We start from the raw sequence: 22,677 nt of genomic DNA on the forward strand, positions 1-22,677 counted from the left end.
CCGGGCGGGCGGTGCCCCCGCCGGGGGGAGCGGGGCGATGTCCCGCCACAGCCCGCCCCGCCGGGGCTGCCGCTGCCGTTCCCTCCCCCCCACGCCCCGGGGCTTCGCCGAGGGCTCGGTTCTGGGCCCTCAGCCGGGGGAAGCCAGCCCACCTCGGGCTCCCACCCCGCCGCCCCAGCATCGCCGGAGGTGCCCGAGCTGGTGCAGCCCCGAGCCCGGTGCCGCGGGAGGCCGGCCGGGCGTCCGCTTGGGTTTGGGCAGGGAGGGGGAGCAGCAGGAGGGGGAAGTGCTGAAGGGTTTTAGGGGCCGGCAGAGCGGGCTGCACGGGGGCCAGACGGGGAGGGAAAGCCCGCAGCCGGCACCTGAGCCGAGTCCTTTGACACCTCAGCCAAAATGGCCCCGTTTCCAGGGGGAGTGCACTCCCGCCCAGGGCGGGGGCCAAGGGGCGAGAAGCGGGGTCGAAGCCGCTGGTTCAGCTGCCAGAGGCCGCCCGGCGCTGCTTGTCTTGCGGAGCAGCGGCGGGAGCGGTTACACCGCCTGATCCGAACCGTCAGTGTTGAGGGACAGGGACGTTGCGGGGACAGAGGAACATCGTCATGGCCGAGACGGGCTCTGACGCCCGCAGGTTTAGCTTAGTCCTGCCGGCTCGACTGGGTCCCCCAGCTGCGGGGAGCCGCGTCCCCGGCTTGCCTTACCTTGGGGAGGGTGTACCCCTCCCCAAAACCGAGTCAGGAGCTGGACAGCCCGGGCGCCTCGTCCCGCTCCTGTCAAGGACGAGGAGGCGTTCAGAGGCACAACGGGCGGTACTTAAAGACCCCGCTGCTTCTGGGCAGCTTTTGCACAGCTCCTGCGGGGGTTGCAGGATGCCCCTTCCCAACACCCCGCATCCTTTGAAAGGCAGCTGCGAGACCTCGGGGACGGGGGTGGGGAGGTGAACCTGGCACCGCCGGGCTGGGCGCTGCCCTCTTGCCCGACCCCACAACCGCCGTCACTTGCCGCAGGTGCGGGTCGTGCTGACCCCGGCCGGGCTCCGGGCTCCGGCCCCGCCTGCCCGACCCGCTACAGGGGCCTCTCCCCGGCCGGGGCGACTTTCCCCCGCCTGTTTTTTTTTTTTTTTGGCCAGGATTTACCTGCCTGCACAGCGGCGGCCAGCCTCGCACCTTCGCCCCGGGGCTGGAGAGGGAGCGCACAGCCCTTCGGTCGCTGGGACCACCGAGGTGGCCCCTCCCCCGGCAGCCCCGGAGGTTTGGATTTCCCCCTGGGGACGCCCAATACACCAATCCCCCCCAACCCCTTCTTCTTCGGAGCTAAAGCCGATGCCTGGGCTCGCCGCCCCCGAGCCCTCAGCAGCGCATCCTCCTCCCTCGGCTGCCTGGAGGGCACTGCGAGGCAGGCAACACGGAAAGCGGGCGTAGGGGTCTGAAGATAGAGAGGGACAGTCAAGGTTAGACGTGTATTTACTCAACCTTTATTATTTTAAAAAATTCATTAAAAAAAAAAGGTGAACGAACGTCTTACAAAACCCCCCCACATAAATAGGACATTCCGTTCAGCTCTGGCTATTGGCAGTTCTAGTACTTGACAACATCAGACGCGATTTCCTGGCATTAGAGAAACCCATTTCAAAATCGGTCATCACAAAGAAATACTAGAAATCCCAGTTAGCACTTGCTAGGCAGCACGGAGCACTTGTACACAACTTTTCAGACACACACCCGCGCACACACGCAGCTGGGAACAGATCCCGTAGGAAGAGAGCCTCCTTAAAAAATAGTAAACGCTTCTCAAAAAAAAAAAAAAAAAGAGAAAAAAAAGAGTTATTTACAAAACGCACATGGAAATACAGTATTGACAGAGCGTGGCTGGCAAATCAACATGATTCGAATAGAGAAAGGACTATGGCACATCTTGCTCGAAAGCTCGCACCGCAGCCTCCTTCGAGTGTCCCCGCGGCAGCCGGCTCCCGCCACCCGCCCCGCAGCGCCTGCCCCTCCCCACCTCTCCTCCCGCCTCCCCTCGCCTCTCCGCCCCTGCGCCTCTTTTGCCAGGTCCTTTTTACACTTGGATGACCACCGTGCCGGGGCTCTGGAGCCGGGTTTTGTACTGGTCTAGCCAGCTTCTCAGCTCCGAGATCTTGTAGCCCTCGGGTCCTCGGCCTCCCTGGTACATCACCTTCTCCTCCTGGATGACGTAGAGCCTCTCGAAGTAGGCGCCGTAGGCTGCGCTGGAAGCATTGTCCATGGTGTCCACGGCCAAGGGGCAGTCGGGCGCCCCTTCCCTCATCAGCTGAGCTGCCCGCAGCCTGTCCTGGAGGCACTGGTGCTTGGGGATGTTGTAGGCTGCGTCCGAGCTGACCCAGCCGTCGGAGGGGTGCGCTTCTTCGATGTACACCAGCAGGAAGTCGGCAATGTCCACGAAGTGCGCGGCCAGGCGCTGGAAGGACCGCAGGCGGGCCATGAAGGGGGGTCAGGTGCAGCTTCCGAAGTTGAGGATGAGGGGTCTCTTGCCGCGGGCGAAGTCCAGGATGCGGAGCCTCTTCTGCCCGTCCAGCTGGATCACCTCGGGGTTGGGGGCCAAGGAGCCCACGTGCGCCGACTTGAAGAAGTCCAGCTTCTGCCCGTGCCACACGGCTTTCAGCGACTCCAGAGTGAACATGCGATTGGAGTCGGACACACAGACCGGCGGGTCGTCGGGGGGCGGCCCCTCGCTGGCGCCGGCCGCCTCCTCCGCCGTGGGCATCGTCAGCATCTTCTTTCTAATGCACAGAAAATCCAGGAGCCAGAGCATCACGGCGGTGAGCAGGAAGCGGGGGAAGAGGAGGATGCAGGCGGCCGCCTGGGTGAGCAGCTGCAAGGTGTGAACGCCGAGGGAGTGGAGCATCGCAGCGGCTTCTGCTGCAGGGCGCTGCCTGCCCGGGGCCCCCCGCGCACCCTGCTCGCCGGGGTCTGCGCGGCACGGCTGAGATCCCGCTTCTCTTTAAGCCCATTTTATAGTCAGGGATTTAAATGAAAAGTGACTCCACCTCCGGCCAGAACCCGCCCCTCTGGAACTTGAGCCTGGGGATTACCTACCCCTCCACTCTAATGACCTAAAAATACACAGACAAAAGGGGAGCGAGCCCCGGCGGGAGCCGCGAGGGACGTGCAACGCAGCAGGCAGCGGCCGCTATCAGGCACCGGCAGAGCGTCCGAGACAGGGCACAGCCGGGGTCCCCGGCCGCAGATAGCGGCGGGAGCTCACAAACAGCCCCGCCAAGGACAATGCAACAGGCGCACCCTGGCCCCCGGCCCGGCCCCGCACGGGCTGTGCCACCGCGGGGCCGCCGCTGTTGCGCCGCGCGGGAGCGGCAGCGGGGGCCGGGGCCGTCCCGGCAGTGCCTGCAGGTGACAGGGACCGGCCGCCCGCGCCGCGTCCCTCCCCTCCCCTCCCCGCCCCTCCCCGCCCCGCGCACCCCTCCGCCCCGCCACACGCCCCGGCGCCGCGGGGGCACCCGGGGCTCGAACCCGCGGAGCCGCTGCGCCCGCATCCTCCCGCCACGGTCGGCGGGACGGGAGGCGGCCGGTAACCCGGCCCGCGGGCACCCCCCCTTGCCCCGCGGCGGGCTGCCTGGGCCCCGTCGACGGCGGCGGGCCCGGGCGCGGGGTGGGGGGAGGGCGGCGGCCAGGTGGGCGCGGGCAGGCGGGCGCTGCCCCGCGGCGGAGGAGGGGCGCGGGGCGGGGGCCGACCGCTAGGGGTCGCTGTTGCCCGAGAAGCCGCCGCGGCGGCGGCTGAGGCGGCGGGGAGCCGCGGGGCCCTGCCGCCCCCCGCAACACCCCGAGCCAGGGGGTATCCGCTCCCCTGCTGCCTTTGCCCGCACCCCCGAGTCGGAAGGGTCCCCCCGGCGGCGGGTGTTCCCTCCGGGTGGGGGTCACCGGCCTCCCCCGGAAGGCTCTCACGAACGAGGGTCTCTACAGGGAGCCCCGGGGTCGCAGGAGGCGGCGGGGCCGGCTGCGGGTGTGCGCCGGGGTGTGAGGGTGGGGCCCGGCCGCGCTGCTCAGCCGCTCTTCCACCGCTCTCGACGGCAGTCTGGCTGGGGTGTCGTCGGGGCAGCTCGTCTCCCGGAGCCGGCGGGCACCCGCGCTTCTCCTGCCAGCTCAGCCCTGACCACGCTCTCCTGCGCCGTGGAGCTGGGGCCTGGCCGGTGCTGTGGGTCTGCCACAACGGGTGGGCAGCGAGGACAGCAGAGGTGGCTGGAAAGCGCTGCCTCTGCCATGTCCCTCTGTTCACTGGGGTCGTGCAGCGTCTGGTCAAGGACTGGAACCAAGCCCAGGGAAGTGGTGGGGTCACCATCCCTGCAGGCGTTTAAAAAATGTGTAGACGTGGCACTTCAGGACATGGTTTTAGTGGACATGATGGTGGTGTGTTGACGGTTGGACTTGATGATCTTGGAGGTCTTTTCCAACCGTAATGATTCTACGATCCCAGTCAGCTCTAAGTCAGGGCAGATGCTCCTCTACAGTGATCCAGGAGGAACCAGCGACATTATTTTTTCTCTTGTCAAGTGAAGTAAAAACACAAGCTTCTCATGTGAGCAGGTCTAGCAAAGTCCTTAAATGGGTGGGTGAAGGGTCACCTCATGGACATGGCCAGGTAGACCTGTGTACTGTCCACACAGTGGACATACAAGGGCTGGTTTTAGGTTGGGTGGGTTGTGTATCAGTAGAAAGTGCTTGCAGTACACAGAATTGTGCACAGACTGGCCGCCTTCAATCTTAAGTCAGTCCAGAGGAATTTATGGCCTGTAAGTTCCTTCTTCCTGGACTAGATGGAGACCTGTCCCAGAGTTACGGAGCTTGAGTCTGGTTTGGTGTATAGACACAGCCCTAGACAAAACACACCAGCTCTGCTCACAGCCTTGCCACTCCGTTGATGCAGGGTTCCCAGCTCACAGCATGCACATGATTTCCTCACTAGCTTCTTCAGAAAGAGCTATTACTTGTCCAAAATGCTGAACACTGCCCTCTGCTATGCAAATGAGACTCGTGCATCCCTGAGCTGCTGCTACAGCTGCCGCTCACCCAGATGCCTGCCGTGCTGACTTTGAGGACACACGACCCAAGCATTCAATGTGCTTATGGGTCCTGAGTGCCCCGTTTCTGTCTGCGGTCGATGCCAGGTCTCTGGCTGCAGATTCTCAGAGACCCCGAGGATGTGCAACCCCCTCTGGGTGCAGCCCGTACTTCTCCAAATGTGACTCTGCATGTCTCCGTGCCTGCCGTCTAACATTTGCAAAATGGAAAAATTAATGCTGAGCCTCCTCATGGGAGTCTAGGCGGCTTACTTCATTTTTATGTAACTTATTACGAGAACTCCAAATAAAAGGCGAAATTAAAATCTCATTTTGTTTTTTCTTTATCTGGTTCTGAATAGACTGTTTTAGAGCAATCTAATTAGGCGCCTGGTTTGCAGCCCCCCCCCACCCCAGTGCATCATCCTTAGTTAGTGTCAACAGCAAGTGAAGGGAATTCAGTGTCTTAGCATCTGAATGGAAAGGTATGCTCCGGTCCCCATAAAGCCACCTTCATACACTAGCCCGATTAATAAGTTTTTTGGAATTCCATGGTGCTCAGTCCAGGGAAAATTACTGAGTAGATATTTACTATATTGTCAAACTTATTTTGAACTCTTCATGTGGGCCTCTCACCACCTCTCTGTGTAGTTATGCAATTGTGAAAACCACGAATTAAAGCCTCTAAACAAACGCAATAACAAATTGTGGTAGCTCTGAAGAAACCCCCAGGAAAAAAAATTGATCTCTCAAAGCGACCTCTGCAAACTATGCTGACAGACAAAAGCCTGAGTAAACAGATGGCTTTGCAACCCTGAATGTCAACAAACTTTGCTCTACTAGATCAGTGAGAGATATTCCCCGGTAAAAAAAGTCTTTGGTCTTATGTAGTGCATCTGTAGCTGCATAGAGACTTTGAAAATTACTTTTTCTCCGTTCCTGGGAAACAACTTTGCTTCATTTTTATAGCTTGAAGGAAACTTTTGAATTGGGGTTTCCTATTCAGCTGTGGGTAGAGCAGAGAACCGAGGCATTTTGCTCCAGCGGCCCACCGCTACGCTTTCCTGCCATAAGAAAATTCAAGTATAACCTGAGGCTGCTGTTTCACAGCAGAACAGTGGCTCTGCATGGCTCTGCAAGCCACGCACTGATGTGTGCAGTCAAAGTACAGCGCTCGTGTGTATTTACACAAAACTCCGTGGGAAAGGGTGGAATTCCTTCTGCAGTCCTTTGGTTCTCGGGAGGTTTGAAGTGACGTGTCACTGCTGTTCTCACTTCTGTATTATGCTGGACAGTTTTCAAAACAATGTGTTTTCACTCCGGTAAACCCTCTCTCTACTTCACAGGGGCCGTACCTCCCGGTCTGATCTTGGATTATTTTTAGGTACGTAAAGGTAGTTGGTCTTTCTAGGAATCTGTATCGCTGCTACGAATAGTGTGGGAACTTCTGTCTTCCTGTGCACTGAGGAGTTCATCGAATGTATCCTAAAATATGGGATTTACAGTGGCACATCTGGTTATGGGTGGTTTTTACTCTTCTGCATGTGGTCTGTGGTTCAGCAGTCACTAACTTAAATATATATGTTTGTGTGTCTGTGTCCGCATGCATGCACATACAGGGTTCAAATTATTTCCCTTTTCTAAGAACTTTATAGCTGCAGTTTTTCTTCATTTGATAAATGTAATTTATAACTCTTTTAAAGTTCTTTTCATAAACAGGAGCTAGAAAATAAATTCAGCAACTTATAAAAAAAAAACCTCAAAAAGCTGAAATTAAAAACATCAGGTCTGCTTTGATGTAGAGGACGTGTTGAAATGGTATATTTACATGTTTATTTTCTGTTTTATAATTTCCTGCACAAAGGCACGCAATACTTTCTGACAGAAAACTAAATGAATTTTGGCAGAGTTCTACCTCTCGTGTCATCTAAGCTACATGTCGTTAATGTGTTCAAACAGAACTTTATGTGAAGGAAGCGAAAAGACTTGGCTGAAATTTGGATCTGGCCCTGAAATACAAGCTGGACTATTTCTTCTTATGTAAGTGGCTACCCAGTGGCTTCAGAGAGGTGCAGTAGTGTGGTGGTAAATCACTCACCTGTAAGAATTAGGTAAGAATTAGGTAAATTTTATGTTGCCGACATCAGAGGTGGATAAACTCCATTTGCTGTTGTTTGCTTTTGGTGACACCTCTGGAAAAAAGTTACCGTAAGCTGGAGTCTGTGTGTGGGTCCGGCTGTCTGCGGACCTACACCCCTCTTAATCTTTTACCACTTTTAGATGACAGCTGTTTTTCTCCTCCCTCCTGTTTGGTTTGTTTTTTTTTTTTTTTTTAAATACGTATATGACTCAGAAAAAGCAGGCAAAGTCAAGAACCTAGCCAATGCTTTGAGTAGCTTTGAGAACTGAAAGAAAAAAAAAAGAGCCGTACTGCAGATTGGTCTATAAGATCACTAGTGGAGCCATGGACTTTGACTCTCCTACCCCACCTGGGCATTCTCACCTCCAAATAAATGACAACATCTCATATATGACAAAGAGGTTCCCTGCACTGAAACTTTAAATTTTTTTTTTTTTTTTTTCCCAGTTCTTGCTGACTCTGGGTTGAACTGGGAAGGAATTGTTTAATTTGGAGGGAGGATGGATTCCACAGCTACAGGTCTGTTAGCACAGTACTCAGATCTCACCCTGAATAAGCAGAAATGAACGGTTTTTTTTGAGTCTGTGAGCTGCTTACCAAAGCTTTGCAGTGTGACCATATTCCCCTGATGTGCGAGTGGGTTTCTGCACCTGCCTCCACAGTGCTGCTCGCTAGTGCCCTGATGTGCTAGCAGCCTGCCAGGGCGTGGTAGAAACTAGATAACCAAAAGGTTCTGGATTAAAGAATTCTGTCTCTACACCCAGTGGATTTTGATGACTGGGTTTGCTTTAGGATCCCTAACATAGTATGTAATAGCACAACTTACGGTGCAACTTGATGAATGCCAAAAGGTGCAGCTTTCCACCTCACGACTCCTTCTTCACTTCTTCTTGTGCTGTGTCTTGTGTGATCCTGCAGTGACCTGCAGTGACCTGGTTTGGGCATTAAGGGGGCAGAAAAGCTTGGCCTTAGAAAAATGAGTTATTTCCTGACAGGTTAGTTCCCTAAACTGGCTCATGACAAAGGAAATGATCACATGCCCGATGCAGAGAAGGCACAAGAGAAATGACCCCAGTGTATGGCCAAGGTGGGGGTAACAGGAGCATCCCATCAGAATGCCTTAGCAATATTATCAAACTGCCCTTGGTCTCCACTGCGTAGTGAGGATCTGTTAAGAGCAGGAATTACCTGAACAAGCTTCACTGCAAGGCAAATGCCTGTAGTCTTACTCTTGTGTAGTGGAGGAGTATAGGAGATGTACGGGAGATGACAGTGGCTGTCACAAGGTCCTGCTGGGCAATGGAGCCGAATAGGACGCACAGCTGGCTTCTGGGGTGAGCCAGCAATGTCAACTTCAGCAGCAGCTGCTAACACACTTCCTCCAGCAGCAGAAAATCAGATTATCCAGAAACCCCTGTGCCACGCACATCTCTGCTACCCATCAAGCAAACTGCTCAAAAGCTGCTGTGGCTCAAGAGCTCAGGCTGGACCCCCTGGTAGTGCAGTATAATTATAGTCATCTGAATGGCTTACTCTGCAGCAAAGACAACAGTCTGGTCCAGAAGTGGAACCCCATAGAGTTATACTTAAGCAGCAACTTTATACACATTGAATACAGATGAAGTCCTTGGCAGAAAGAGAAAATACTTCTTCTGTTGTCTTTGTTCATACCGGTTTCAGGTGTGATGCAGAGGAGGATGAGGAGATGCAATTTGCTTGAATCTAAATCTCCTCTAAGAAATTTGAATGCAATTTGCTTGAGTCTCGTCTCCTCTCTACAAAATTCACCATGTGCAGTGTTTTATAACAGAGTGCGTTTCCACTGACAGCTAATTTCAAGACACTAACACTGTTTAGCAAGATGAGAATAGCAGGCTGATAACTGAAGTTAGGTTTTCATCTTTTAAATGGCAGCACAGCAAGAGTATTTTCTCCACATGTTAAGAGGATACTTTTCTCTTGGCAGACTCGAGGCTTTGTTGGGGTAAAGGAAAAGCACTCCTTTGAGCTCCCTTGCCGTGGGGATGTCTCACTGCTGCCTGGCAGTCTTTGTCGCAGGCTGATTCTCAGAGCCCCGAGGTTTGTAGGGTGAAAGCCATGAGTGATCAGTGGCAAAACTCCTGGCACCTTCCTTGTGCTCAGGATTGTGCCCAAGCTGTGTAGCATGATAACAGACAAAAGGAAGGCTGAAGGCTCAGCCTGCGATTTCCATCATCTCACTTTCTTTAGCAAGTGCAGTAAAATATAAAGAATTTAAAAATATTATAATTTAATAATTCTCAAGTTTTCAGACGATTGCGTGTGCCTGTCTGAACTGACATACACTTCTGAATTTTCAATCTATAACAGGCTCAGAGGGGAAGGCAGGAAAAATAGTGTTTAAGAAAACATTTATTCAAGAAAAATCTGTAGGCATCATGTCTAGGATAATCTTTTTCAAGGTGACCTTCATTTTCTACAATATAATAGTTTTACCCAGCAGTGGTTTAACGGTTTTGAATAAGCTGCAGAGCGGAGGAACAAATAATTTAGGAAGAATGGAGGAGTTTACTCTATCAAGAAAGGCAGGAGTACCAGCCCACTTTTGAATACAGAACAGAGATGATTAATCTACTGACCTTTTATCCCCAGCACCACTAAAATGTATGTTACATACATAGCGTGGTCTGGTTTTGTGTAAATAATCGCTTTAAGCATGACAGACCTGTTTGAAGCAAGTGGCAAACAGGAGGCTGGAAGGCACCATCGCTGTGCACTTAGGCTCTCACCAAATAACTTGCTTGCTCCAAGCCTTTTCTTTGAACATAAATGTTTGTGAAGTTTTCCAGTGATTTTTTTTCCTGGCATTTGCCCCACGACTCTTATTATTTTTAGCCATGTAAAGTGGCATTATGCAATTGCTGAAATTTGTTTCTTTCAGCCCATGATGATTTATAAGCCTTAATTTCCAGGATACTCCCTTGAAGTTACCTTCTCTTTGTGACCTCAGGATTTCTCTTCCCAGATCTTTGGTATTTATTTTTACTATTTCTGTGGTCGGGGTTTGGCAATGTTGTTTTGGATTAATGGCAAACATACATAAGAACTGGAAGGAGTACACATCTTAATCTCCTAATTTAATGGGTGGCTTGTTTATCAATAGTAGGAGAAAGTTTCTGGACAGGTTTGACACATCCTGATAATAGGCTTCTGCAGCCAGATAGAAAGATTTTGAAGGATCTGAACTGCATGTAATTCTTCACTTGTTCCAAAAGAGATGCAATTTGCTTATTTTATATTGCAGTGCAGTACTTCTGTCTCAAACTTTGCCCAGAAAGAACTGGAAGTAGAACTCGGTTAGTTTGGACAAGTATGCATTGTTTATATGGAATATTTTAATTGACATAAAATTGTGTAAACCTGCTAGCTTCTCTGCTCTTGGACGAAGAAAAGATCTCTGGCGTAAGAAGGGCCTGAACTCCTGTTCTATTTTTTCCTTTTATGCAGGAAACTGCAAATAATTTAATGCTCAGATGAAATTACTCAGCATTTTACTCAATCGTTGAATTTTCCTCATAAGCAATGTATTTTGCTTTCATCATATATCCAGTAGTTTTTTAACTGACATCTTCTGATGATCTTTTCACTTTCTCTGTGTATTCTTATTTACCTTCTTTGTTTATTTACTTAGACTTAATTCCTTCCCTACACAGCCTACTGTGAATAAAATGTTCCTCTGAAAATGATTAATTTTGCACTTTGTTTACAGAATAGTCTTGCAATGTTGTATCTGATACTCATTAGCAGGAAAACAGACATGAAAGGCGAAACATTAGTTCTCACCACAAATAATTTTGAATTCACTGGGATCAGGATCTGACCCAAAATGTTTAGGTTAGCTCAACAGCTCAAACTGATTCGAAGGGTCTCCATGTTTATGCCTCACAGCGCGTCCTCCTATGACTTTTTATTTTTAGCTGCTCAACAGATCTTACTTTCTGTGAATTTTAAAGTTATTCTTAGATGAAGCAATACAGTCTCTTCACAGTGAAAAAACTGTGACAATCATCAGTGTGTGATACAGCTCGTCATTTCATAGGGCCCATCATTTCCACCTGAAGCTCTGGCAGAAAAAAACCAACCAAAGATTAAATGGTTACTTTAAACTTAGATATTAAATTTTGGGTTCCAATTCACTTTTCTCAGTGTATGAATTATTGTGGATACCTGGAGCAGTCCACCATCCTCTCTGAAACTTAATTTAAAGGCCACAAATTGCCTCTGAATATTAACATATGTGCAAACCCGCTTCCAGGAATCCAACCGTACTTTTATTTCTGACATTTTAATAAAGTTGATTTTGTGAGAGCACTAATCCCTTGCTACTAGTTCTTACCTGAAATCAAGTTTGAATTTCTTAAAACAAGAAAACAGTACTTTTTTAGAGAAGGTATTCACAACCACTTTTCTAAATGGGAATCAAATACTTAGACAAAGCAGTGAATACATATGCGAATAAAATGGATCGAAGTGATCCAAGCCTGCTCGTAGAAAGGAGAAAGAATTCTGAAATGTATATTAGTTGCAAGCAAACCTTGGATTTACTAGGTAGTGAGGGAATATTTTTTTAAGAACAACTATGTTGTATTTGGAAAAACTGACATTTTCTTTCTTAACTAATTTTAATTGGCGTTATGCTCCCACTGAGCCAAAAAAATGGAAGACAGCAGCAAAATACAAATTAAAGTAGGAGTAAAGTATCCTCGCTGATGAAAGCATAGATAAAAGGCTCTGAAGCCTTTTTTACAAATACCTTCTTCAAAATGGGGTGGTCCTCAGGCAGTGGTGGCCCGTGCCTCTTCCTTGGCTTCTTTCACAGTCGTTGACATCGCACTGCCAATGAAGCAGCTGTCACTTTTTACCAGCGTAATGCCTGCCAGCAGCCGGCTCAGAAGAGCTGCTTTTAATTAAATTCCTGATTTCAATTGGATTTCGGTTTGCAGTTCACAGCTAATGGAGATTTTCAGGGTGGGGTATAGGACATCTAGGAGTATTTCAAACACCTCTATGTTACAGAGTTCTGTTCAGAAACATCAAGCGTCACCTTAAAATTAGTTACATTTTTGCCCCCGTGACTTGTGAGAGTTCTTCCAGGGTCTCGCTGCCACAACGGCTAGAATTATTCATATTTCCAGCTTAAATGTATCTATGGCGGATTTGCAGCGTTTGTTCGTGTGCCAGCATTGTCTCTTTGCTGAGACAGTTTTCCTGCCTCCCCTTTCTCCTTGTGTTAAAGAAGCATAGAATCATTTTGGTTGGCAAAGACCCTTAAGATCATGGAGGGCAGTCCCGTCCCCTTGGACACCGCTCCACTGGGGTGAACAAGCCAGACTCCTGTGGGGTGTATCAGCACCGATGGGCACAGGCAGATTCAGGCTCTCTCTGCTGATGATCTGAGTGAGCTGGGCTGCAAACTGGCCTTCTCGTGGTGCCTATAGGGCTGTGGCAGGGTAACATGAAGCCTGAGCTGGTGAGTTCTGCTGGAGACTTCATTTGCACTGTGCTAAATCAGTCTGTATGGATTCTGGGCCAGTACAAGGCCAACCGAGGCTCACATTGGTCTGCACCTGTTAATTCAGATGTGCTCACAGTTTCTTCTCATGAGATGGATTTTCCGTTTCTCTGAAACTCCTAGAAGCAGTCTTCTGCACCTGTTTCACGTCAGGTCCATTTTCCTGCATCATATACAAAGAGATTAATTGGAGAACAAGAGATGGCTTTACTCTCTCCTCCTTTCCTTGCATTCGCACTGCTTGGCACAGCGTACGGTCACTGGTTCAGCACAATCATTCTCATCAGTCTGGGTGATGTCTGGAAGTCATGGACAAACACATATGCAGCTTGACAGCTGAACACCTGGGCAATGAGCGTGGTGTGTCAGAAGCATGCTGGGTGTACCCTACATGCTCTGTGGTGGCTATACATACATACACACATACATACATACATACATACATACAGCCTGGACCTACCTGAAACCCAAAGGACAAATGGAAAGTTTATGTACGGTAGCTCTGGAGCCTCTCTGCTGTATCAGCCAATGCACCATGGAGTCAACCCATCTTGGTGAGCCCAGTACAAGCGGAGAGCATCGGGCCATTTGTTCCCTCGCTGGCCATCTGTGTCGTTCACGTTTCCCACAGGCTGGATGTCCTGCTCATGCAGTGCATGGCATGGGATTTCCCAGACACAAACATGGGAGCCCAGGCACATGCTCGCGGGCCGTGTGACAGGGCTGTGGCTGTGGATCTCCCCCATATGGAGCACAGCTGTGTCTGTCCTTGAAAGGGATGACCTAAATTTTACACAGTATTCCAATGACGTATGACCGGCACATCCCTCGCTGCTCGAAGTACCCTGTGTGTTTTTGAATTGTACTTGTTTACCATAGCTGCCTCTCTTTAGAGGCTCATGCTAACCCTGAATTGGACTGAGCCATCTAGAGTTTTCTCCTTCACATGCAGCTGGCAAGTGGACAGTTTATAGTGACATTTTTTGCTGCCAGGTTCATGAAGCTGAGATAGGCAATTCTGGATTTCATCCTGTTTGCACTGCTTCAGTCCTTGGAGTAATTCAGTTCTTCCAGTGAGATAGCCCAGTCCTGTTCTTTACACTCACAGATTTCATAAGCTCATTCCCAATTTTTGACCTGTGTTTTCTCTGTCATCTCTGCTGACCGTATTCTTGTAATGATGTTTGATTGTGATAATCGGCAGACAGCAGATAACCTTAGCTGATGTAACAGCTTTTGCTATCAAAATAGTCCTGGTAGTATTTCCAGCTAAGGTTCTGCCAAGATGTAATTATAAATGTACCTTTAAAATGTGGTATTTCTTTAACTACTGTAAACCTCTTTTAAAAGAATTGCAAAGGCTTTGCTTAAAAATACCACCGTGTTTACGAAATAGTTACTCTTAGGCCAAATTAATGCTAAGAGTGTATCATAATATTAAAAGTGTTACAATGTTAAAGGTTTAGATTGCCATTATTAGGAATATTCCCCCTTGCTTAACTCTGCTGTAACTGTGTTTCCTATATGCAGAGGACCCCACTTATTGTGATAAATCATATTCCTCTTTCTCGAATGAAATGCCAGAGAGATATTGCAACAAGCACTTGCTTCTCGACATGACTCCACTCTCTTTCAACACTGGCTTTGGAGCTGGCCTTTAAATAAATTTTGTTCTGTTACCCAAAGAACTGGCCATTGTGTTGCTATCTTCTCTATGCCACAAAGGTTGTCTTCTGCTGGCATTATTGCCATCCCCTCTCTCCAGCTTTATAACTGAGAAGAAAACCTAAGAAATGTAAACCAAATGCAATAGTGCATCTGAAAGCAGTCTGGGTAACAACGCCAAGAGATGCAAACTGGGCCACATCTCACATATGCTCAGTACTGGTGATTTAAGTGTTGGCATTGTCATGGTGACAATTAAGAAGCAAGAAGGGAAGGATCCTAAATCTGTATGGTTTAATGGGAATATTTTGGTGCTAATAGTCACCTTTCATCAAGAACCACCCAAGCTTAGGCCTAGCAGGCTCCAAGCTGGAACAGCATGTATACTGAGAAGCCAGGAACAGATCCTGTACTGAGCAATCCTGGTTTTGGTGAACAGTCTCTCACCTGCGCAACTGGGACAGATGTTGCTTAACTAGTGGGTGCCACCATCACTTTGGCCATGTGGTCTTTGACGGGAGATTATAAAATCTGAGTGTGTGGCAATAAGGGGCAGTGATGCAGCCAGCAGCATTTAATGAATCACTTTTGAAGGTGTTTAGAACTTTTTTTCATTTCTAATCTATAATCAGTCAGAGAAGGACTTTATAAAATATTTATCCCCCCATTCTGTGTTTAAAAATGATTTACTTCATTTGGTATTTGATGCGTTATTTTTTCCATTAGCAAAGCAAGCTGTAATCCGTTAAACACCTGCATGGAAGTATCCCCAAATGACCTGATATGATGAATACTGTTACAGACTGTAGTTGAATAGGTGCTTCTTTTCCCAGCTATGGTAACTGTAGAAACTGAAATATTATTTCTGAAAAGTTCTGGAATCAATTTTTTTTCTCTTATAGAGAGCTTTCTAGTTCAGAATTAATGTTGCTTAAGTATACTTCCTTGCAGTGAACATTCTAAAAATAATAAGGGATGATAAATAAGGTGACATTTATATTCAATGCAGTGCTCATTGCCATCAAATTCCATAACAACAGCCCTCTTGTATAGACATTCAATTTAACAATACATCACCTTTGATTCGCAGCTCTGCATAGCGGAAAAATCTTCTTGTAATGCTTGCCCTTGGCCTCCCATAACTTGCTGTTTGCTTGAATTACATACGATGAGTAAGCACTTGAAGCAGTGTACATCTGTATATGTCAGTAATGTTTGTATAAGGTTCAATTTAGCACCGTGTATTATATTGCAGCCTTCACTTTCTGGTAAAGGTGATGTGAGGAAATTGTTTTGCTAAGTAAGAAGTGCAAAATTCATTACTGTCTGTTATTTCAATTTACCATTTTTAAATTCTAGATGGATTTTTGCCATTCGAGGGCTGAACACTGTAATGTTGGAGTTCAGCCTGGGCATTTGTGTCCCGAAGTACCTGATGCTGACAGTCCTAAAGGGGTTACTGGCAGCTTTCTGCCAGTTCGGATACATTGTGTGTTGGGAGTGAAGTCACTCCTTTCCATATAAGACGGAAAAGTTTTTCAAATGCAGCATTTCTCTCCCTGTGTGCATTTGAAGAGTGGGGTGCAAATTTTTACTTCCTATTCTGCTCTAATTGAGCTGTGTAAAACAGCCCTAGAATTTGCCATATTTGTAACTGGATAGTGTGATATATGTGCATGCAGGTGCCCAAAATGTACCTGTTCTCTTTAAAATAGATTTTTCTTTTTTTTTTTTTTTTAGTGGGAAAAATGAAGTGCATTAAATTTGTTCAGCTGACCTATTTAATCTCATCCAACCTGGTATCATACTTAATGTGAACATCAAAACACCATAGAATCATAGAATGGCTTGGTTTGGATGGGATCTTTAAAAGTCATCTAATCCAACCCCCCTGCAAGGAGCAGGGACATCTCCAACCAGATCAGGTTGCTCAGAGCCCCGTCCAACCTGGCCTTGAATGTTTCCAGGGATGGGGCATCAACCACCTCTCTGGAAAATCTGTTCCAGTGCTTCACCACCCTCATTGTAAAAAAATTCTTCCTTATATCCAGTCTAAATCTACCCCCTTTAGGTACTGCAAGGCCACTATAAGGTCTCCCTGGAGTCTTCTCCAGGCTGAACAGCCCCAACTCTCTCAGCCTGTCTTCATAGGAGAGGTGCTCCAGCCCTCTGATTGTCTTTGTGGCCCTCCTCTGGACCTGCTCCAGCTGGTCCATGTCCTTCTTATGTTGGGGGCTCCAGAGCTGGATGCAGTGCTGCAGGTGGGGTCTTGCGAGAGCAAAGTAGGGAAGAATCACCTCCCTTGACCTGCTGACCACGCTTCTTTTGATGGGAAACTATGAGTAATCTGAGGCATTCAAGGTCTGACTAAGGCAAATTTTCAAGGCCATACTGAGAGATAACTTACCTTTAAAAAGACTGTTGGAAGTCCTGATCCAAGCTGGCATGCCTTAATTGTGGTGATGTGATGAATGGTGCATCAGAAACTGCAGAAACTAATGGAAAGAGTGTGCTTCTCTTTTAATCTGTGTTGCTGCATTTCATTAAAAGGTTATCAACATAATTTCTAACTTTAGCAGCATCTCAATCTCCATCTTTGAGTCCTGCACTTCTTCCTGTTACATGTTCTTCCCATTATTTAATATCATTTCTCCAAAGTGGCATTCCTCCAAACTGTAGCATAACAAGCATGGGTAGATGTACATCTGCTTGTGGACCACTGGAGACCAGTCTTCACCCAGATGTAACTGCAGACCTACCCGAAGCCAATTCCATTAATAGTCACAGATCCATAGCTGCTGAGTGTCTTATGTGCTTGTCCGAAAGGAATTCACTGAGGCTATCAATAAACTTCACTCAATAACCACAAGTTCATAACAAATTTTGACTATTGCTAATACAGTACAATACAAATGAATGTGTTAACAGTGGTGTTGTTTGAAAACAGCAGTATTACTTATGAGAGAACAGTTTCTATTTTCCTAGTACAATTTTCACACATTACTATTGATTTAAAGTGAAATAGAAATGAATAGCCGCCACCCAGGCTTTGTAATCGGGATGTTTAATACATCTCTTATGCACCTATTTTTTTTTAATTTTAGCTTATTCACTGTGTGTGTTTCTTCTCTCACTCTGTCCCCATTAACATCCTTCAGAAATGATTGGTTTTTTTGAAATATAACTTCAAAAGAGAAATGGGATTTTCCCAGCATGCTAAAATCTTGGGTGGCGTACAGTGTTGTCATTAGTTATATAATTTAAAATTAACACCAATGACAAATGCTGCTTTCAAGCTTCTATTGAAAAATCCTAATATGTAAGTGCAGTAGGGTTTTTTTTTTTTCTGATTTAGATTTACATTTGTATAATGTACAGTTAATAACTGGTATGATCTTGTTACAGATTGATTACTCTTCTTCAGCATGTCCCTTGTTTTGGATCCCATTATTCACTCAAAGGGTTTAATTAAATGAATCAGAATATAAGCACATATTTGCTGCAACAATCACAATTCCCCATAGATAATTTTCTTTGGCTTGTCTTGCTGAAATTTCCAGGAAAGTTCCCAGAAACTGTTTCACAGAATAGAGGGATTTCTCTTTTTAAAACCCTTTTTTGGTGTTACACAAATTTGAGCCCAGAAGAGTTTAATTTTTGAGAAATAACCACGAATACTGCATGCATTTGTGCCTCTATAATAACAAAATCTTCAGAATAAAATGAATTTAAGTCGAATCTTATTTGATTTCTGTGGTTGTCTTTGGAAACATTTCATAGTTATTTTCCATTGAAATTCGCACCCGCTTGGGGCAGCAATATGTTTAAGTGCTTCTCCTGTTATTTCTGCTTTGTAATCTTAATTTTAAAACTAATTCTCCTTTTTTTTTTTCCCTATTTGCTTTGTTGTGTGTACTTATCTTTCACATGGCAATAAATAACTCTGTGTTTGCTATTGGTGGTCTTGGTCTTAGTGGGCATGTATGTGTGTTGAAGGGGTACAATATATAGACCTGTAAAGAGCATTGTTCTTTGATTTTGAGAAGATTGCTGAAAATATATTGAATATATTGCTGAAATAAAAATATGGCCTCTCCATTCAAGAATGTGGCTGTGATTTTTCAAAATTACCTGTAAGGCTTAGATGACTCCGTTAATGGGTGGCTAAACTGGGACATTTTTAAGAAAAAAGTTTTTAGAGAAGGTGGATGAACGTTACAGAAATTTTAACAGGGCAAGCTGGCCCCACAGAACCAGAAAAACTCTCAACTGCTGACTGTGAGTGCAGTGCAGTTCTCTTGGTCTCGGTTGCATTAGTTGGGTCAAGGTGCTTGATTCTACATTAGATATTAATTAAAGGTGATCCATGCCTCAGTGCACTGATAGTCTGATGACAGGCGTTAAAGAGATGAGGCATGTGCAATAAGTCAAAAGGGAGAAGTTGTTTTGTTATTTTGGCATTTTTTTTCTTACTAACATAGAGATTAATTAAAGACATTTCTACGAAGGCAGGTGCAAACTTCCTCTGAACACATAGCAGACTGACAAGATAGAAGTCTCCCTGAATCCAGAAGCTGTATCACTGTGTCAGCATGAAACTACTTAGCAGGAAATATTAGTTCAGGCAGAGTAAACAGTTAACAGAGCTGCACCATTTTTGTGCCCATGCTAGGTTGCTTCTTGCCAACTTGGTAACTAAGAGCGAAGAGTGGCTCAGAATTCTCACACATTTACAGATATGCATCAGCTTTTGGGAGGATCAAAGGCTTGTTTTGAGGGTCCTCAAATTAGTGGAGACATATTGGTCATCTCTAAGGAGGTTTGTGTCAGACCTCAAGAGCTTTGACTGGCATTAGTTGCTGCTAAGTGTTATACCTAGCAGCTCCAGATAATATCTGGACTCATATGGCAAATACAAAGCAAGAAAAAGATCTTGCTTCCAAAACTTTACCCTGAATTGAGAGGAAGATAGGTGGAAATTATCGAGCCCAACTCCTTGCCAGAGCAAGATTATATCCTGCAGGGTGTTTCTAGTATTTGCTGATCTGGCTATAAAAGCACCAAGCAAACAGGATCCATTAGTGGGAAGAGTCTGGGAGACTGTTTCATTGTTTAAAAGATGTCATGCAAGTACATTGTCTTCTGAAATTAAGTATTTATTTTTTCCTTATCTTAATTACATCTTATCCTTGGTTATGTTTGGAGATACCAAATTAAAATCTGACATTTTAAAAGCCCATGTAGTTGTTGGCTACTACGATTCACCTTTGTGTCCTCAAGTTGACCAACCTGAGGTGTTGGTCACCCCAGGAGAAAGGCTGCACAGCTGCATGACCGTAACTATTCTGTATCACAGTGAGACCAGGGCAAATGGTGGCTATAAAACTCCTTTTGCCTTCTTGGTGTATCTGGCCTGCTCTTTCTGCTAATAAATCAGCTCCTCCATCCCATCACAGCTTTTGCTATTCTTCAGTGAATGTTTGCCAGCAGCTATATCTATGTTAGCAAGTAGTGTTGCCTAGTAATAGTGTGGGGTGAGTGCAAAACAGGACCTGTAGAGTAAAATGGTTGGTGCTGAGGGCTTAACTTCCACAGTTATGCATGCTTTAAGGTTTTGGGATAGTTCTGGGCTGGTCCCTCAGACTGCATATCGGATGGAGACCATTAGATGCACTCCTGGAACACTTTCTGATTTAGTTTTTTTTCTGAAAGTCTTTGAGTCTGAGACCGCTTTGTTGGGTGAACCAGAGCATAATGAGTAGAGTTGATCTGGAGACTTCTCCACTTTTGAAGAAAAAGTGCACTTCTGGTCTGAAAAAAAAATGCTAATGCAGATAGAATCCAGATCTTTTTGGGAGTGTGTTGTCCAGAGCTGAAAGCAATGTTATGTAGCAGTGAGAGAGATTTGAGTCAAACCACAGGAAAAAATGTTTGTAATGATAAGGGCAGTGAAACACTATGGAAATTGAATAAAATCCATGACGAGAGTTTAAGAAAAGGCTAAACAAAAGAGAATTTGGGAATAAGTTAGGTATACACCTGTTTTACGACAGCCCTCCAAATAAAATTTCCCCTATGATTCCAAAGTGCACCACCCTATCTGTTCAGGAGTGACAAAGTTTGTATAAACAGCTCCAATGGGATTTGTTTGCGTACTGTGTGGCAGTGCAGCCCCTCATGCTGTAGTTGTGGTTTCTTTCAGTACTGCACCTTCTTGCATTTCTGCCACCTGATAAACGTGTGTCCCTTTTTCTTAGGCATATCTGTTTCAATTTTTCCAGTTTTAATTTTCTGTCCTTCCTCCTGCTTTTCACTACGTTTTTTTTTTTTCTCCCTTGGCTGCTATTTATAACTTCAGTTTAGCTACATCATGGAGTTTCACTGATGGTAGTTTACTCTCCCAGATGCTGAAAGTTTTAAATAAAGCTGAATAAAAAATGGTGTCTACCAAGAAATCTACGTTGCTGGCAATAATCTACTGTTAGCCAGATTTCAAAACATATAACTGGTTCTCTTCAGGGCTGTTTAAATTCAGGTTCAGATGACACATAATAGCAAGCACTCTACTGAACTGAAGGCTTGTGATTGTTTCCTGCCATTGGTCAAGCAGAAAGCTTCAAATTAATAAAATTGCAGCCATTCTCTTTCTCTATGTTGTGAATTAAGTGTCCTGAAACACTTGTGTCACATTATTGTGAATTAAGTGTCTTGAAACAAAACTGCTCCCGACAAAATACACATTTCAGAGCCAAAACCCCAACAAGTCCCACTCCTAAGACCCAGATCACTCAAAAAGAGCCTTGATAAATTTGGGCTTCTTCGCCATTGAATTTAAATGGCTGTTAAGGACCTTAACTCACTAAAGCTGCTTTTAATCTCCTCCCTTTTGTATGATGATTTGGTACTTTGTTCATTTTCTGCTGTAGCTTATGAAGATTCCAGTGTCAAAAGAGGATTGACCTTTTCAGTCGATGGTACAGGTGTCTAGTTTCAACATAGAGGACCAGCCTAGCCTTGCCTCTTGGCTGCTGCTTAATGCAGTCTCTGGGAAAGGGAAGAAGTAGACTCAAACCTACCCTACTGAAGTGTTTTAAAATCCAGGTCACTCATGTCCCAGTAATTTATCTTAACATTGACTCCTGCTCAAAAGATAACAAAGATTTAGAGCTCTGAGGCCATTTTATGTGTGTGCTTTTGTGCTTTCTGATGGCATTTTAGTTAGAAAGATATATATTTTTCTTTCTCAGATATTTCCATTTTGCTAGGATAAATAATATTCAGAAAGATTTTTTTTTGGTGTCCAGAATTATCTGTATACCTCTATCCATTTCTGATACTGAATTTAGTAATGTTAAAAAAGAACAATAAAGGGGAAATATTTTGGTACAAACATCAGTTTTGGCATGAAAACATTTTCGGCTATGAGGCTCCATTAGTTCTGCAGTTAGCAAATACTTCAATTGACACTGTTGTCAAACCAAGGACATAAAACTGAGAGTGTGATATGTTATCTGCTGCCAATTACGTAAGTTCATGATGCATAAGTTATTGCAAAAAATAAGGTCATGACTCCTAAACCAGCTCCTTTTGAAGTTGTAATTCTTCATAAAACCTCCCGCATATTTGTATATTTTAGTTGGTTAACTCTTAACTAAATTTATGCAAGTGCTTATGAAAATGAAGTATTATATAACATTAAAGAAAAAGCAGAATCTTGCACTGTCTACAGGAATACCAACTTGTTGATATCAAATGCTTATAGAGGGGTGAATCTTTCTAACACGTGGATTTTAGTTCCTAATCAAATAGCTTAATCAAAGTTCCTTATCAAAAAGCTGTTTGAAAATAAATGTTTTTGACCATCAAACATAAACATTAAAGTTATTATGGAACATTATCTGGTGGGTAGGTAGGAAGATTAGGGCTCAGCCTCCCCAGTTCTTGTCTTACCTTTGATAATGGTCTTTTATGATAAACTCACACTAATTGCCGAACTTTTCTGGTTGCCTTAATTGATCTTTCTGTGTGATGAAATATGACTAAATGTCATATTTGTCATATTAAGATGATATGTAAGTAATAGACTTACTTAAGCCCTCATTTGAAAAGTGCCAGCAAAGCTGGGAGGAGTGTCAGAGGAACAAATCACTCCGCTCAGAACTGGAAGAGAAAGGTCCTTCATGTCTGGGGCAGAGGTTTCAGAAACTTTAAAAATCAAGCTATCATGAGGCTAAAGATGCTTAATACCTTCATTCTAATGCAAAGGATTTGTTA

The 22,677-nt window shown here is 45.8% G+C and overlaps 1 protein-coding gene and 1 pseudogene across 1 annotated transcript; one reads left to right on the forward strand and one right to left on the reverse strand.

The window, feature by feature from the left end:
* Positions 1 to 393: 393 nt before the first annotated feature.
* On the forward strand, positions 394 to 1,582 carry LOC147600494 (uncharacterized; annotated as a pseudogene).
* A 473-nt stretch (positions 1,583 to 2,055) lies between these two features.
* Positions 2,056 to 3,048, reverse strand: DIO3 (iodothyronine deiodinase 3). The gene has a single exon (XM_086749274.1). It carries the CDS (start codon positions 2,878 to 2,880, stop codon positions 2,056 to 2,058), a length of 825 nt encoding a protein of 274 aa, XP_086605400.1. The 5' UTR covers positions 2,881 to 3,048.
* Positions 3,049 to 22,677: the final 19,629 nt, after the last annotated feature.

The sequence above is a fragment of the Chlamydotis macqueenii genome, chromosome 5, assembly GCF_036417535.1.
Source record: "Chlamydotis macqueenii isolate bChlMac1 chromosome 5, bChlMac1.mat, whole genome shotgun sequence".
Taxonomy (NCBI): Eukaryota; Metazoa; Chordata; class Aves; order Otidiformes; family Otididae; genus Chlamydotis; species Chlamydotis macqueenii.